Here is a 17,289-nt window from a genome sequence, read left to right on the forward strand (position 1 = left end):
TTCTTTGGTGCAATCAAAGAGATTAATGCCATTATCCAGCTTTTATTTTCTTTCAAGGACACATACTTTATGAGAGCAAAATAAACCGACAGGTCGCAGTAACTGTCAAAACAACCAGTCAAAAGAAGAGCAGAATGTAAAACATGATTCAATGAACTTGGACTCTACTGGTACAGTCACAGTAAATCAATTAATGCTTTGACTGCAGATAAAGCGCACCAAAATGTAAATATTCTTATTTTTTATTTTATTTTTAGATTACGACACATTTTATTGTAATATGTTAGATTCTGAAACAAAAATACAAGTTGCCTTCCACTGAGCTGATAATATAATCACCACAAGTATTTCAAATATTCAGGTGATTAAGTGTAGATATGAAACTGGACTGTAGTTGTATAAAATCACATCTTCATCAGACTGTTTTGTTTATTTGTGAACAAAGGTGAATACATGTCTGGTATTTGATAGTGAAATATTTCCATTTCCAGACAGTTTTAGATCATCACTGATCATTGATTGTCTTGCAGGTGAAATGTAGCATTTACACCCTGAGCTGTTCTCCTGCTGCAAAAGTGACTGTAGGGAAAACACAGACGTGACTTTTTTATAAAAAATTAAACTCATTCGAGCAGTTTCAGCCACTGGTGAGAATGGTTTGATGCATTTTCCTTTAACAGTCGGAGAGTCTTTGTAAGTTCTTGCTTTGCGGGTCCATGCCACATTATAACAGAAGCTAAAGAAATAAAACAAAGCACAGACCCCCTCACCCAAACATGTTCACTGAACGTTTTTGTCCTCTTTTGGTGTTTACTTGCTAATGAATCCGAACAGTGTGTGCTCACACAACTCGGCTGAGTGGGCTCACTCTCCTCCTCCTCTCCCCGTCAGTCAGACTTGTCCTTCTTTTTACCTCCTCCTAGGGGAACTCTGCTGACCACTGCGGAGCCGACAGAACACACTCCTCCAGCAACAGCGCACACGCCGCCCTTAACCAGCCCCACTCCCCTGGCAGGCACAGCCACTGCAGTGGAGACGGCGCTCTTGGTGAGGTCCAGACTCTTTCCTCCAATCCACGCCACGCCGCCCACCGTTGCTCCTATAGCTCCCCTGGTGGCACCATACAGGCCCCCCGCCAACCTGCCAAACATGCCCGGCTGTGCCTGTGGGTGGTCCTTGTTGCCCTCTGATTTAAAACGACAAGAGCAACAGTTTAAGATTCAACATGTCACCACCACCTTCGTTATGTTTCTTCTGTCAAGTCAAAGCGTATTTAGACAGCACATTTAAAAACAACCAACGTAGACCACAATGCTGAACAGGCTTAACAAGATAATAAAAGAATATATATAAATAACAGAGAACAAATAGAAAATACAAAAGCTATAAAAGGGTAAAACATTTTAAATAAAACGTGTGTTTAACTGTTTAAATATTTAGAATAAAAAGTTAATTATAATTTCAAACATTTCATTTTTGCTTTTGAAAATGGGTTAATGGGGCCTCCTGGTGGCCTCAGGGTTTAAAGGGGTGGACATATCATCTCAACACCCCGGATTTCCTGTCATCTCTTCACTGTCTCCGTCATATAAAAGCAAAAGTGCCAGAAAAATACACTTCAAGGGTAAATCTGCCGTTATATTTAGTTTTTTTGTATGATTGACTGTATATGACTGACTACAGTGGCTGAGTTAATGAAAGAGACGGACCATGTCATCCAGAGCAACATGCAGCTTATTACTGTTTTCTGCCTGTTACACCTGTATTTTGACTCCTTAAAAACAGCCAATCACTACGCAGAAGCAGTGATTCATGTCTCTGATCATTGGCTGAAAACTGTTCTATGACATGACGTTGATCTTTTAAGCACACAGGCGTGAATAAAGTGAAGTTTCCCCTCCTCAAAAGAACTGTGGGACCAGCTTACCTGTAGCATCTGGCTCATTCTCGAGGCATGCAGGCATGTCCTCAGGTGCCTGACCCGCCTGACTCATCTCGCTGGGTAAAGAGAGTAAATGACATAATTACAGAGAGGAAAACTCAGATCCATTATGAACACACGTGCTGTAAAGGGCAGGTTTCCCACATCCAACAGTGATGCTGTTACCCAAAATAGTTTTCACCCTTATGATGTAAACCCTGCAGAGTCCAGTGCCTGTTGCATATTTTGTCTGTTTTTTTCTTCCAGTCTTGTTTGTCGAAAGAGAAACAGCAGCCACAGGCATCTGCTTTTCCATGTTTTTCCAGTCTCGTATATATGATCCACACGCATAAATTGTTTTTGCCCTCTTGATGCTCTTGTGTAAAAAGGGCATCACAAATAAACTGGTGGAGATTTCCCCCTTCAAGACCAAGTCAGTGGTTAGAAATTGAAGAGGAAATCCAAATGAAAAAATGTAAGGAAAAAACAACATTAAGTGTCTTTGTTAGGTATAAGGCTTTTGTACAACTTTCCTGGAGGGATTGAGCATGATTCTTACAAAACGTATTCCCTGATTTGTTGTTTAGAAGGTGGTGGTGAAGAGCACTGTCGAACTCGTCAGTCCAAATTAGTTCAATTGAGTCAAGACACTGAAGGGAAAATGATTCTCATCCATTTCCATAGCCCTCATGCCGAATGGACCGGGGCACCTGTCCTTATCAATACCGTCTGATATGAGCATTTTTTTCTTGGTATCATTTTTGAAATATCCCCGCCCCTAGTATATTCTATTACCCATTATTTAACTAGAGTGTCACTTAGAACCTCCACCAAGGCACAACAGCCCCCTCAGATTTAATCAAGCTACACCAGATTGCGCACACTGATAGATATCGATTCACTTAATATGCCTGATTTCCCCCATCCCCATTAAAATCGATGCATTATTCCCTGAGATATAAAATGAAAATGTTGAAATCAGCCAATCTCGCAATGCTGACTTAAGTGAGAAATAAAATTCGTAGATCTGTCCCTTAATCCTGACCTGCATCAGATTAAATTAATTCTTCCTTTACCCGCGTCCCATCCATCCATAGAGTTTCTTGGAAATACGTTCAGTGTATCTAGCTCACAAACAAACTAACTAAGACATGGAATTCCTTGACAGAGGTTTTGGCTAAAGCAAAGATTCTGGAGAGAGGAGGTGACTGTTTGGTTGAGTTCACGGTGAAAGTAGTGACTGAAAAACAAATGAACATGAAGTGGACTATCATGACAACAAGACTCAGATTAATATACAATGCCCCCGACTCACACATTCTAACATTACTGACAGTAACTCCTCAATTAATTTGTCATTGCTGCTCCCTTCACCTCTATTGGACATTTTTCTTATTTAGGCCTACGAACATTGACACACTTGATTCCATTATGTAACAAACTCTTTCTTCTAATCGATGTTGTAAATACTGTTATTTTGCTGATGTTCTCAGGTACATGCAGCATCTATTGCAGGTCTGTGCGTCCTGGGAGAGGGATCCCTCACATGTGGCTCTCTGAGGTTGTTTTGGGCAGTTGTTCCTCTTGTTGAGGGCTAAGAACAGAGGATTTCACACCTTGTTAAAGCCCTATAGACACATTTGATTGATTTATATGTCCTTACCTTACACTTAAGTACTGATTATTACTTACCGATGCCTATTTAGAAATCTTGCTGCAGTAAAATTGCATCTTATCTGATCTCAGAGGACTGATGGGGGTGCAGGTGGACCCTGTGCTGATGTGTTTTCCTATTTGTCAACGAGCCTTGTCACCAGTGAGCTCGTAATGGGGCTGTATCTATGGCTGTAATAGTCCCAGTGTGTTACAGTCATAAAGGAGCCTGCTCTTTGGGTGTTGCTGCTGATCCCAAAACAAGGCAGACCAGTTCCCAGCCGGTCCCGGAGCTGCACAACTGGTTACAACCATAGACTGTATAGGTTACAATAACACACAGCAGCACGGACACACGCCTGCAAACGCGTCTGATGCTGAATAACAACAGAACTTCTGTGACATTGGATTTCACACCTTGTTAAAGCCCTAGAGACACTTTTTGGACAGTTGTGTGACTTGTGGTGATGACACGCTGCTTCTCCCCGGGAGTCGTGTCTCATCCGGGTGCTGTTATTAGAAGTTACGACACACGGGGACACTGTTGTTTGTGTTGACTGTTGTGTCGGTGGCTACACAACGTGTGATCACTGGCTTTCGAGTCAGATTTAGAGCAGCAGGTAGTTGGATGGAGGCCTAAGCTGAGCTAGGTAGCTAACGCACAGCATCTGTATACACGTACCTTTACGTTAAACTGAAGCTAACGTAAAGAAGCAGGACTCTCGCTAAAAAAGTTCCCGTACGAATGAAAACTTAGCACCAAACTTTTCCTTTTGTTTTTAAAGCTGCGTGTTGTTTTTCGTCTCGTCTCCAGGAGCAGATTGTGTGTTGACTCTTTGACGTGGGAACAGAGCAGACACGTCAACACACACACACAAAACACAACACCACTAACGGTTTTCACCCCCCCCCCACCCACACACTTATATCCGTGTTTGGGCAGCGTGTGTCCGGGGCAGAGTGCCGCGGTGAGGCTGGTTCCTCACAACAACACAAGGGTTCGAGTCCGTCCACACAAAGTACACAACGCACGTACCTGGTCCGTGACGCAGAGATCCACTGTGTGTGTGTGTGTGTGGAGCTGAGGGGGGGCAGCTCTCTGGTTCCTCGGTCCTGGGACAGTGGATCTACTGCTGCTGCTGGTGTGTGACTAGGTTGTGTGTGTGTTTTTTTTAGGAGGATCTCAGTCTCCACCCAGGAAAAACACACACACTCTGCACTGATGACTTCACACATGTAAAACAAAAAACAAGCTGGTGTTGTCCGTGTTAACAACCTGTTTGGTTAGGATTCACTGTGCAGTGTGTATAGTTCACAATCAATCAATCAATCAATCAATCAATCAATCACGTTTTACTTGTACAGCCCATATTCACAATTAGTCTCACAAGAGTGAGGAAAAACTTTTTAACTGTGGGAAGAATATATATAGAAACCTCAGAGAGAGTCACGTGTGAGGGATCCCTCATCCAGGATTTGCTTGTGACAGATCACATCAACGGCTTCTAATATAGATGGAGAGTTGTATTAAGATTTCAAGTATTTATACAAAAGACAATGTCTTGACAGAGATGAACGGAGCAGAAATGACAATTGTAATGATACTGTTAATAAATGCGAGTAGGCCTATCTAAGCAATCTAGTTAATAATCCATGATCAGGTGGGACCACGATCCACCGTCCATGATCCATGGTCCTGATCCTGGAGCTGCAGCGATAGGACTGTGTCAAGTCAGTAGCGTTTATTAATAAGACATTGATGTGGTTATGAGGTAGAGGAGGAAAGACAAGCTCCACGTGTCATGTGTCCTCCAGCAGCCTATCGGCCTATAGCAGCATACGAGCTGGTCCAGGCAGGTCAAGCCTGAGCCACCTCTAATATAATCTTTACCAAAAAGAAAGGTTTTAAGCCTATGGACATAAAGAGAGGGTGTTTGCTTCCTGGACTAAAACTTCAACTTGTAGACCCAGAAATTGTTTTAAAGGTTTTGGTGATAATTAAAGACGAACACATCCCTTTGCTGTGTGGGGAATCCATGCATGTGGAAACAGATGACAACATGGAGGTTTGTTTTGTGCAGGGGCCCAGGCTGTAACTTTGGAGAGAGAGGACTCTAATCCAATAATCACCCAAATACCACAAGACAACCTCCTCCCCTTCCTTGTATTAGATCCTACATCAAATATGATCCCTTTAACGGTGAAACAATCTAATTGTCATGTATTTTCTCACCAGGAATGTTAAAATGCATGAATTTTGCATGGCTAAGTTACTTGACAGGCAAATCAGGAATCTGTTCCTGGGCCTGGAGGCTATGTATTCATCGCATGGCAGCTTGTTTGTGGTAATTTGGTTGTTTGCATATTTTTGAGGACATGTAAGATATATTTTAAAGTTAACTGATTCTCCTCCTGACATATTTAAAACCAAACTGAACAACCTGATGTTCTCACAGGCTTTTAAGGGTCAGAGGCAGAACTTGTGTTTTTTAGGAAGGAACAAAGTTTTCATTTTTCATACGCACACACTCACTTTTTGTATAGCTTATTCAGTAAACCTTGCTGGAACTAGTGCAGTTTTTAAATATAGTTTCTTATATATATATATCAAACTTACCATTGTGTTTCACTTCAAAACAAAATTACAGACTATTCTACAACTTTTACAACTTGGCCTCAAACTAAATATTCTACCCTTTTCTCCCATGTATGGTGATACAGTCAATCCATCCTTTAAAATGCATGACCTCTTCTTCCTTCTTTCTTGTGCTGGCTACATAAACTGTTATTGTGTAGGAGTTATCTAATAAAAATAATTGAAAAAAAGGGGGCGGGGCTCCTAGAAAACACACACACACACACACACACACAAACACACACACAAACACACACACACACACACACACACACACACACACACACACACACACACACACAGATTTTTGTTGTCTTTTAATTACTTGTATGTAATTTTTGCTCTCTAAAGTCTAAAGACAGAAAACAGGAATTTGCCTTCTCTGTTTTTGTTTGCATATAATTTGATAGTAAAAAAACAAAAAAACACCACCGGAATAGGAAACGGAAGTGCAGCACCACGTGACTCCAACACTGTTTCCCGCCCGTATTCGTAATGCTTTATTATGCAGCCGGAAACAGCCGCAGAGTGACAGCTCTGTCCTCTAAAAACTCCCCGTTCATCTGCAGATCCACAGAGTGAGTTCGAGAAGGAGACATCTGCCCGTCGAGTGAAGCTGAGGCTGTTGTTGTTGTTGTTGATCCGACTGTAAACAACACAAACACCAGGGGAGCTCATCCTGCTGGATGTGAGTGAAACAACAGAGACTGCTCCTCATCCTCCGGCTGCACAGACAGGTAGCTATCACCAATCATGTCCTTATTCTCACGTTAAATACACAGTTATCATTATTATTATTATTATTATTATTATTAATATTATTATTAGGAGGTCTGGGGATGTGGTCTTCCACCTTGCAATAACAAGTGTCTATGATTTCCTTGAGAGTGGAGTCAATGCTTATGCTGTGATTATAGGTAAATATATTCATGTCACTAAATATTCACAAACGTTTGTTTCCAGACTCTTGAAGACTCTCCAGAGTTTGTTTATCTCATGTGACGCTGCTCAGTGTTATTCCTCTTTAATGAAATACTCTTATTGAGCCTATTTACTTTAAGTTTATTGACCGCTGAGGGTCAATATGCACCTGACACCGGTGTGATGTGAAATCCTCCAGTGCACACACAGTGAGGCTGTTAGAAATGTATTCTTAAATCCACAGATTCTGGATTTCATTCCCACGTCATTCCCCATGTCTTAAAACGTCTGGATGGAATATACGTGCTGATTTATTATTTACTATTTATTCTGTAACTAATGTATGATCCAAATGCAAATAGCCATTTTCTTAATCTGTTAAAAACATAATATTTAAAAAAACAACGATGTCCCCGACATGATTTCTGAGTCTAATCCTCAACCATAATAACATCGTTTTATAAAGAAAGTCAACAGAGCAAACTATAATGACTTTCAGCCACAAGAGGCATAATCAACATATCCACATGTAACTGAAACCGTCCTCATTTTGTGCCATATGCTATTTATTCTATCACAGAGACAAATGGCTGCATATTAACTTTATTTGCTGGTTAAACTGGTTCGAGGATTCGAGGACTGTGGATCTTTGTTAAACAGTAAACCCTTATATAGAAGTTATTCACACACCACAGTGTTGTGTGGCACTGGTTGTTTTTCTTTTTCACATGTAATGAGACAGAGTCTCCAGCAGGTGGCAGTGTGGCCTTACTGCTGCAAAACAGCTTGGTGGTGAACTCTGTGTGTCAGAACCATGGACTGCATAAAAAGGATCAGAACTCAGTCAGCAGTTGCACAGCGACGGGAAAGTTGTGATGTTTAGAAGATATTTCCTCTCAGGATTTGTCTCACACACAGTGACTCGAGTTGCTTGATGCAAAATTACCTCAATGTTTCTTGGGTTTTCCAAAGGTCGATTCTGTGAGCGTAACCGACCCTTCGACGGCTATAGTGCGGAAACATTTCATCTTTTAAACAATCAACAAATAAATATTAACTGTACAACTCAAACTCATCATCAAAGCCCCAAAAAAATCAAAACCTTTATGTTGCGCCAACTTCTCAAATGTGAAGATTTTCTTTTTCTGGATCAGTTTTCATGAAATTATAAATGTTTACAAATGTGTGTATATATAGTCAAATATTGATGTATTTAAAATTAAAATTGGGAGAACAGGTGATATTGACTTTCCTGTTTTGTTGGAGCGTTACATTGTTTGTATTAATGGACAGACTTTATTTTGTAGAATGTCAAAATGCTTCGTTATATGACTGGAGGCTAAACACTAGTGGTGGGGGGAAAAATCGATTCTGTTCAGTATCGCGATATTTTGCGCCCGCGATTATATCGATACTGTAGCACAAAGTATTGCAATATTTAAAAAAAAAAAAAAAATTGTTCTCAGGTTTATGTTACTCTATTATGTCTGCTTGATGTTACTGTATTGTATTTAAATAATTATAAGTTATGTGCTGGGAGCTCAGTGTTCATGTGAGAGGTCTCCTATTCAGAAAATAATTACAAAGGTCCTGTGTCCTGAATGTTCAAGGACAAAGTTTTTGCACTACCCTTTCTTAGTTTTTGCACTTCAGTTAATGTGTAGAAGACAATGTTGGTTACAGAATAAAATGTGACATTTGAAGTGAGTTGAGCAGTCTTATTTTCCTCATTTTTTGTAATGCCTTTGAATAATATGGGGGACATGAATCGCAATATATCGCAGAATCGCAATACTATTGAATCGTGGCCCAAATATCGCAATACTATTGAATCGTCACATTTTTGCCAATTCCCACCCCTACTAAACACGTTGGTGCAAACTGTGAGTGGACGTGTGTTTTCAGTGGGATGATGTAACAAAAAACAAAAAAAACGCACTGTTTATTTTCCGAATCTGAATCTGTTGGTTTAATTTACACCATGTCTCATTATTGGTGGAGTGGTGTTTGATTCGGGGCCGGTGCTTCGTCAGAGGAGTCACAGGACGAGTCGTTAGTCAGTCATCGACCCACTGGACACAACTGTCTCTCAACCCCCCCCCCCCCCCCCCTCCTCACTCTGTTTGCACAAACAAAACACCAAAACAAATTAGGACTCGCTGCTTTGTGTCATCGGAGAGTTCGACAAAGATGCTACGCAGAGTGAAATGTCATTAGCGAGCAGGTGGGGCAGGAGAACATAGAGCTGTCCCCTCTCCAAATAAGTAATGAAGAGGTTTCCATGGTTACCTGGTGCCCTTCCTGCATTTTCTTTATTCTTTTGGTGTGTGTGTGTGGGAGGGGGTGGCTAGAGATCAAAGCTGGCGGTTGTCAATCTGCTGTAAGTGGAGGGTTAAATGGTGGGTTGAAGGGGAAAAGAGCCTCATTAAAATTGACCAAATCCCCTTTAAAACACAGCTGACATGTTACTTACAGGTAGATGTTGACGTCCACAATGAATCTGATTATAGATTAAAAACAATTACATCAGGCAAAGTATTTATACTGGAATCAAAAGATAATTTTTTTAATTTTTAACAAATTGCCCAATGGAAAAGGCAGTTTTTTATTTGGTATATAATCAGACACAAAAGAATAATAAATGCAAACTCATTACAGTGGTTGGCAGTATTATATAGTGCAGTTTTTATTTGAGTAATTAAGAAAAAACTTCAGATATGTGTCAGGAAGTTTTTTTTAATTTCTTAGAAGCAGACCTGTTGTTGAAATGATCCGACTGTTAATATAGAAATCTGATTAGTCCCTGACCAGACAATTTCAATAATTAATTAATCATTGGGCTAAAATAATATTTATTCATCAACTTTATTAATCACAGCTAAAAATGTCAAACATCTTCTGATTCCAGCTTCTCAAAAAGCTGTTGCTTTTTTTTCCCGGTTTTTGTTTTATTGTAAAGAATCCCTATAATAGTCATTGAACTGAGTTGGTTACTAATCAGCTTTTCACGTGGTTTATAGGAGACTCAGTAACAAAGACATGTGACAGGAGAGATACATGAAAGAATCACCAGTGCAAATGAAGGTCCTGATGAAAACAGACTGGACGTCTAACAGGTCCGAGTGGGCAGATAGTGAATACAGTGCAGTACCGATGACTCTGAGGCAAATAAAAGCATGTGAGCTGGATCTTGACTTCGAGCTAACTTGGGATGTGAGAGGCTGCAACGAGGCCAACAGGTGGCGCTATCACAAGAGACACTGGGTGGAACAAATTGGTTCGAGTGTGATTTTTGTTCTCTATGGTGGTGGACCAGGGGGGGGAGCTAGAGGATGGAACATAGCCTGTGATGATTATAAGGTGATGCACTGAGATGGAAGAGGAGTTGGTGTGAGCCTGGATGATGAAGATGATGAAGATGTGTAATTCTCAGTAAAGTGTAACTTCAGCTGACCTCAGTGTGACCAGAGCTCCGATGGGTCAGTGTCTGGGAATGACTGTGTAGGCGCAGGCTCTTTAAATAACTGAATGTGTTGTTTGTATAGTTATGGTTCATCTGTATAATGGCTTTTATTATTTAAAATGTCATAGTTTCTTCTCAGGAGCATTTGCTTTTGCTGTGTGCTGCTTTTTTTTTTGCTCAGTAGACCTAAAACCATGTTTTTCCAAATTATAAAAGTATGTTAATAAATGATTAAGGAAAAAATATCTTAAAAATATCTATTAAAAATAAAAAAATAAAATAAACCTGTGCATGTAGGTCATAAAATACAAATTTCTATATCTGCTCTGTGTGAAAAATATATGACTTATTAAGAATAAGCAGAGAGAGAATTCATTAATACTCAAATACTATTCACTTTCAATTAGTGATTCTTAAGAATAGAAATAATCCGGATCTTTGACCTCACATCGGTTATTCAAAACAGGAAGTTGAGCAGCAAATGTTTTTGTTGATTCGACACAAACTCCTGTTGCTCCCATCGTTTTGTCTCAGCCTCTGGTGCTGTAAACGGATTACTGTTCGGGGGTGTACTGGTGAACACTGGGGTGTGCCCAGTGTTGTGGGACTGTCCTAATTAGATGACTGTAACCCTCATATGAGCAGCCACACTCCTGGTGGTCCCGGCCTGGGACACGCTGAGCTCAGCTTGTCCACTGGGGAGAGTGATGTAGTGTGAAAGGCCAAAAGAGAGGGTGGGAGGTGGAGGGGCTCTCAAATCTGTTTAAAGCCTTTTGTCATTTATACACAGATTTATTTGTCGTTAAAGAATAATGACAGCATGCGTGGTGGAATTGAACCTGACCAGATCTGCCTTATAATAAAATGATAAAGAAAATGTTGAAAAACAAGTTAAGTGAGAGCATTTTTTTTTTCTGTGGATCCGCACCAAAATGTAACAGTTCCTTCCTCGGGGTCGTGTCCCGCTCATCCATTTAAACTTGAGCTGAGTAGTTTTTGTGTGATCCTGCAAACAAACGAGTGCAGAACTGTGCACGTGCTCCGTCTGTTTCAGGTTGTTGCTGAAGTGTCCTTCATTAGTTCACTTTGCCCTCTGCTGCTCTCTTTTCACTTGTTGTAACCTTTAGTTGCCTCATCAGAGTTTCCTCCAGTCAACAGATGAGCTCCCATGTTTAAGTTCTCTCTCTCTCTTTAACGTTTCCCACCCCATCAGTCCAGTTTAGTTGAGTAAATTTCATAATATAGAATGGAGGGAAAACAGGCAACATGTGTGTGCGTTCAGATCGAGCCTGGGTCTGCTGCTGCTCTGCTCCATCTGTGTGAGACCTTAATAACTGGGCTGCTGATTTATTGCCTGTACTCAGCAGTGTCTTTTTGAGAGGAGCTCAGACAAAAGGCGAGACCCCCCCCCACTGTTTTTAATAGTCCTTTAGGATGTGCAGGGGAGAGAAAGGACTGCAGTAATGTGCGGGCAAAGTGAGAGAAGATTGAGTGCCTGAAATGAAAGTAGCTGGATTGTTAAGATCGCTTAAAGGATTTTGTGTTAGACAACTTTTTACATTAATCTCTTTGTTAATTACTAATTCTCCTTATTTGTTAATGTAGCAATTAAAGAAACGCTTTGTGACCATCGTTTCTAATGCCAGACGCTGTTATTTTTATTTGCCGGCCATGCTGCTGCCGTGTAAACCTCCGGTGACCCCACCCGCCCCCCCTCCGGAGGGCGAGAGTTTGCTGCCGGAGTAAAAAAACTGGTCTTATCTCTCGTCCGCCCTCTGGAGCAGTCGTGTTTTATGGGTTGTAGCTCCTTTGTGTCCTCGTCCGCTGCCTCTCCCTGATCGCTCACACTCATTCCTCATGGAAGTTGTTTGAAGGCCTAGAATAGCTTTGGAAAAGAAGACCCCCCCCCCACCCCTTTCCACCTCCTTTCCTCCTTCTCTTCTTCTTCATCTCCTTCTCCTATGTTCCCTCTTTACCGAATCCCGCCTCCGCATCATTTATCTCTGCGTCCCCTCTCTCCCCCTCTCTGCTCAGTTTAAGGGGGCCGTTAGGGGGCATCCTCTTTTCTCTCCCAGCTGGGTTTGTTGACACACAGTCAATCTATGGTTCTCTTTCACCTCTGCCACCCTTCTTTTTAACTCTCACCCCCCCCACACCCCACAGCTCGACCCTCCGCTTTCCCTGAACAGTAAAGCTGCCACAGCTGTGGACTGTATTAGCATAGCTGCTGAGGAGCGCAGGGAGGTGGGGGGGGGGGGGGTGCTAAATATATTGCAGCAGTTACCTTTTGTTCAACAGTTGACAGGTTTAAAACATCTCAGCTCCTCTCTGTGCACTGAGCAGAAAAGGACACCCCCGTGATTTCTGTGTAACAGCTTTTTAAATATGGGACACGGAAAACAGAGGAAGAGCAAATAAAAAAGCAAAGAGCTGGAAACTGGTTAATATCTAATTAGTGCATTTTAAAACAATCCAAACAAAGAGAAAGTGCATTGAAAGGAAAACAAACAAGCAGCCACTTTTTATTTAGTTTTTATGTCTGACAATTCAAATCTCATTGGACAAATCCGAAAAACAGAAACTTCACGGCCAGGAACAATGATTTCATGTTTCACTTGAATGATTTTTGTTTCTATCTCGCTGTCAACAGGTGTGGGAATGAACAGATCCAGGTCCAGCTGCCATAAGAAAGGCCCCCAGCCTCCTGCAGTCCCCAGGATAACCCGCAGCTCCGTCCCCCAGGTCCGACCCACCGACCCAGCAGAGAGCCAGGACTCTGGGCCGGGCCCGTATGGAAAACTGCGTAAGAAGCAGGCGGACTCGGCTCTGGCACAGGACCTCAGCAAGATGAGCGTGAGCGGACAGAACGTTGTCCCCACCAGGTGAGGAGGAAGGGACTTTAAAAGAATGAGAAGGAGATGTAATTGCTGTTATTGATAAAAAATGACCGAGGCGATAAATTAAAGATATCGATATCGTCAAGATCAGAGAAGAAGGTCCTTTATGTTAGTAATTAAACACATTAACCCTACATACACTTAAATACCAAAATACATAGATTCTAAATGAAACCACACAAATGAAACCTATGTTCAATTTCCCTGCTCTGTGAGGCTGTACTTTAGTTTACTGGCATGCTGATTTTAAGAAGTTAACATTTGCTAAATGACACTAAATACAAAGTATAGTGGAGACTGATGAGTCTCTGCAGGTGTCTGAGGATTCTTCCTCTGAGGAACATAGTCAAGTACAGAATTAATTTCTCTAACATTAACACCAAAGATCAACTTCCCTTGTGTGATTTATTTTCTCTCACACGGCCATAAGCAGTGAGTGAGGCTACGATCTCTACTTTCCATGAAGGAGAAATGAAGAAGGAGAGTCTGACTGAAACTTGAGGCCTGAGAAATATTTAGATTTGCATGAACCTGGACCATGCAAACGATTTCAGACCCATTCAGGCTCCACCCTCTTGTAATTTGGATAGGAGAGAGATTGACAAACTAATTTTCATGTTGGTGGCGGTTACACATGGGGTTTATTTAATGGAAAGAATGAAAAGGTCTCAGCATGTGTTTATGTGTCTTTGCTCGTCCCACTCTCCAGTAAAGAAAAGACGTCCAAAGACCCTGTGCAGGATGGACAGTCCTCTGGGTCCGGATCTCCTCAGGGCATCCCATCTACCTCTGCTGCCAAGCCCTCGTCCCGGGGGGGTCTGGCATCTGTGGCTCGGCTGGTGAAGCTGGGACGCTGTAAGAATGTGGTGGTGGTGGCTGGAGCGGGAATCAGCACGGCCAGCGGCATCCCAGACTTCAGGTTGGTGTCTCTGGGTTTACTCTCTCTGCTCCCGCTTGTTTTCTCTGTTATTACCTTGATTGTGCTTCACTCTTCACCCTGAAGTGTAAACCTGTGTTGTGTTTATGGAAACTGTCCGGTGTTTCAAAAAGATGTATAAAGGACAGTGTGTAGGATTTATCGGGATGTATTGGCAGAAATGGAATATAATATGAGTGTGTTTCCATTACCTTTGAGCCTATTATATCTACATCAGGAGTTGGTCGTCCACAATGTTTCTACAGAAGCTCAGAAAGGACAAATCAAAATGTCACCTGAAGGCTTCGGTAGATTCTCTGTCATGCTTGGTGGGAGAGGCAGATCTTACGATTATTATCATTAGTTGCAATCAACACCTTCACCACTAGATGTCACTAATACCCACACATTGAACTTTTTTTGCCCTATGGAAAAACACGAGATCAGCTGCTTTCCATCAAACGAAAATGTGAAAAATGTTTGGTCGTCCACATTTGTTTTTCAGAACTCCAGGCACGGGTCTGTACGCCAACTTGGAGAAGTACAACATCCCGTACCCAGAGGCCATCTTCAACATCGACTACTTCTCTGATGACCCGCAGCCTTTCTTCTCCCTGGCCAGAGCTCTGTATCCTGGGAGCCATCGACCCAACTACATCCACTATTTCATCCGCATGCTTCATCACAAAGGGCTGCTGCTCCGCCTCTACACACAGAACATCGACGGACTGGAGAAATGTGAGTGAGCAGAAAAACAGCCAGAAATAGATGTTTAAAAAACGTACACACAAAATAACATGTAGTCTAGATTAGGGTTGCAAAATTCCGGGAATATTCAAAGTTGGAAACTTTCCATGGGAATTAACGGGAATATACGGGAATTAACAGGAATAAACAGGAATAAACTGGAGATGTTGTGGGTAATTTACCTTGTCATATACGGACATAAATATAAACATTTTGTTTTGTCATAGACTGAAACTTTGGGCACTTGACTATATGCTTCTGCATTGTTGTGTCATTCTTAACATAGGTCTTTGCACAGTATTTGCAATTGTACACAGCCTTTCCTTCTACATTGGATGGGGTGAAATGTATCCACACATGAGATAGTGCACGTGGCATTGTTCTGTAGAATAAGATGAGAAAAACGTTTGTAAAAAAACACTAATGCAATGCCAGAGATATAAATAGTTAGCCAAACAATTGGAATCGTCTGTAAACATATTTTACAATTGATGGATAAATCAATGGAAACTAGATGAACAATCCTCAATCTGCATGCTAATATGTTTCCCCCAGTGATATCATCAAAACTTACCTGCCTAGTCCTGCACACTACAGCAGGCCTCAACAGCCCTGCTGTAGTGTGAAGGATGCTGGGAGTTATCTGTGCATTAGATGGAAGAATGCACAGTGGAGGGTTGAAATTCAACATGCAGCGTGTGCTGCATTCCATCCATCTTTAAAATAGAGTTTTGAATGATGTTTTTATTGCTCAGCGTTTAATTTCCGTATTTATTTATTTTTTTCAAAATTCCCGAGCTAAACTTCCCATGGAAAGTTTCCAGAAATTTACCGGACACTTTCCGCCCCTTAGCAACCCTAGTCTAGATGCATAATGTGTATTATTGAACGGATGACCTTTATTGCTCTAAATGTCCTTCATAATATCTGATAACCTTATCACAGTATGTGGCATCCCAGACGACAAGCTTGTGGAAGCTCACGGTAGCTTTGCCACAGCTTCCTGTCACCTGTGCTACACTCCTTATCCTGCTGTGGAGGCCAAGGTGAGTCGGCCTCTCGGCTCCAACACCAGCAACAAGAGTAGTAACATGAGTACGGAGGCAGTAATATTTCCTGTATTTCTTTGTTTCCCAGCATGCTATCATGAATGGCAACGTTCCCATCTGCACATTCTGCGCCGCGACAGTCAAACCTGATGTTGTGTTTTTTGGAGAGGACCTCCCGCAAAATTATTTCCTCCACACGAAAGACTTCCCCAAAGCAGACCTGCTGATCATCATGGGCACGTCCTTACAGGTAGACGCCAACGTTTTTACTTATAATAGACTTCATTAAAGTAGGTAAATGTTAAGCTCTTTTTTTTATGAACTCGTTGTGTCAGATCGAGCCATTTGCCAGCCTGGTGAACACGGTGCGCTCCACTGTCCCACGTCTCCTGCTGAACCGACACGCCGTGGGTCCCTTTGTGAAGACCCCACTGCGGAGAGGAGACCATTTGGAGCTGGGCGACTTGGAGGACACAGTCCGGAGGTTTGCTGAAATGCTAGGCTGGAACGACGAGATCACAGAGCTGATGAGGAGTCAGGAGACGTCGGTGGGTTTCGCCTTGAGCTCAAGCTAAACAAGTCGTAACACTAAGGTACTTGACTCTAAAGGCATAATCTCCCTCTTCCCGTACAGATGTCTTGTGAAGGCAGGGTAATGTCCGAGCCTCCTGGTCTGATGGAAACGTCCGGGCCCACACCGGGGGGGCAGAGAGCAGCCAGCAGCGGCAGTGAGGAGACCGACTCTGAGACGGACAGCAAGAGTTCTGCATCATCCAACATGAGCCACTGACTCTTCAGGTTTCAGACAGTGACACAGGAACATTTTGCGACAGTTTCCTCTCTGTTAAGTTCACACTAAGACTTTCCTTCAGTTTAATGTATTCATTTAAATTCAAATTATGTTATTTTATTCAGAGTTTGATGTTCATATGTACAAATGAAAAGGTTTTAACTACTTCAACCACATTTAAAGCACTTATTATGATGTGGGTGAGGCTCCGTTAAAGTCTGATCCCTGTAAAAATAAATAAAATGTTTCTCCAAGTTTTTTTTATACAAAAGCAACAACTTGTTTATGTCTGATATA

The 17,289-nt window shown here is 41.8% G+C and overlaps 2 protein-coding genes across 2 annotated transcripts; one reads left to right on the top strand and one right to left on the bottom strand.

Moving 5' to 3' along the window:
• Positions 1-26: 26 nt before the first annotated feature.
• On the bottom strand, positions 27-4,755 carry tmem263 (transmembrane protein 263). Its single transcript, XM_061076136.1, has 3 exons — positions 4,611-4,755; positions 1,928-1,998; positions 27-1,186 (listed from the first exon to the last, which is right to left on the bottom strand). The coding sequence occupies exons 2-3, from the start codon at positions 1,992-1,994 to the stop codon at positions 888-890; spliced, it is 366 nt and encodes a 121-aa protein (XP_060932119.1). The 5' UTR covers positions 1,995-1,998; positions 4,611-4,755; the 3' UTR covers positions 27-887.
• An 8,496-nt stretch (positions 4,756-13,251) lies between these two features.
• Positions 13,252-17,027, top strand: si:dkey-103i16.6 (uncharacterized protein LOC557125 homolog). Its single transcript, XM_061076950.1, has 7 exons — positions 13,252-13,475; positions 14,200-14,409; positions 14,912-15,144; positions 16,099-16,199; positions 16,291-16,452; positions 16,538-16,746; positions 16,812-17,027. Exons 1-7 carry the CDS (start codon positions 13,252-13,254, stop codon positions 16,990-16,992), a joined length of 1,320 nt encoding a protein of 439 aa, XP_060932933.1. The 3' UTR covers positions 16,993-17,027.
• Positions 17,028-17,289: the final 262 nt, after the last annotated feature.

Source organism: Limanda limanda, chromosome 8 (assembly GCF_963576545.1).
Source record: "Limanda limanda chromosome 8, fLimLim1.1, whole genome shotgun sequence".
NCBI lineage: Eukaryota > Metazoa > Chordata > Actinopteri > Pleuronectiformes > Pleuronectidae > Limanda > Limanda limanda.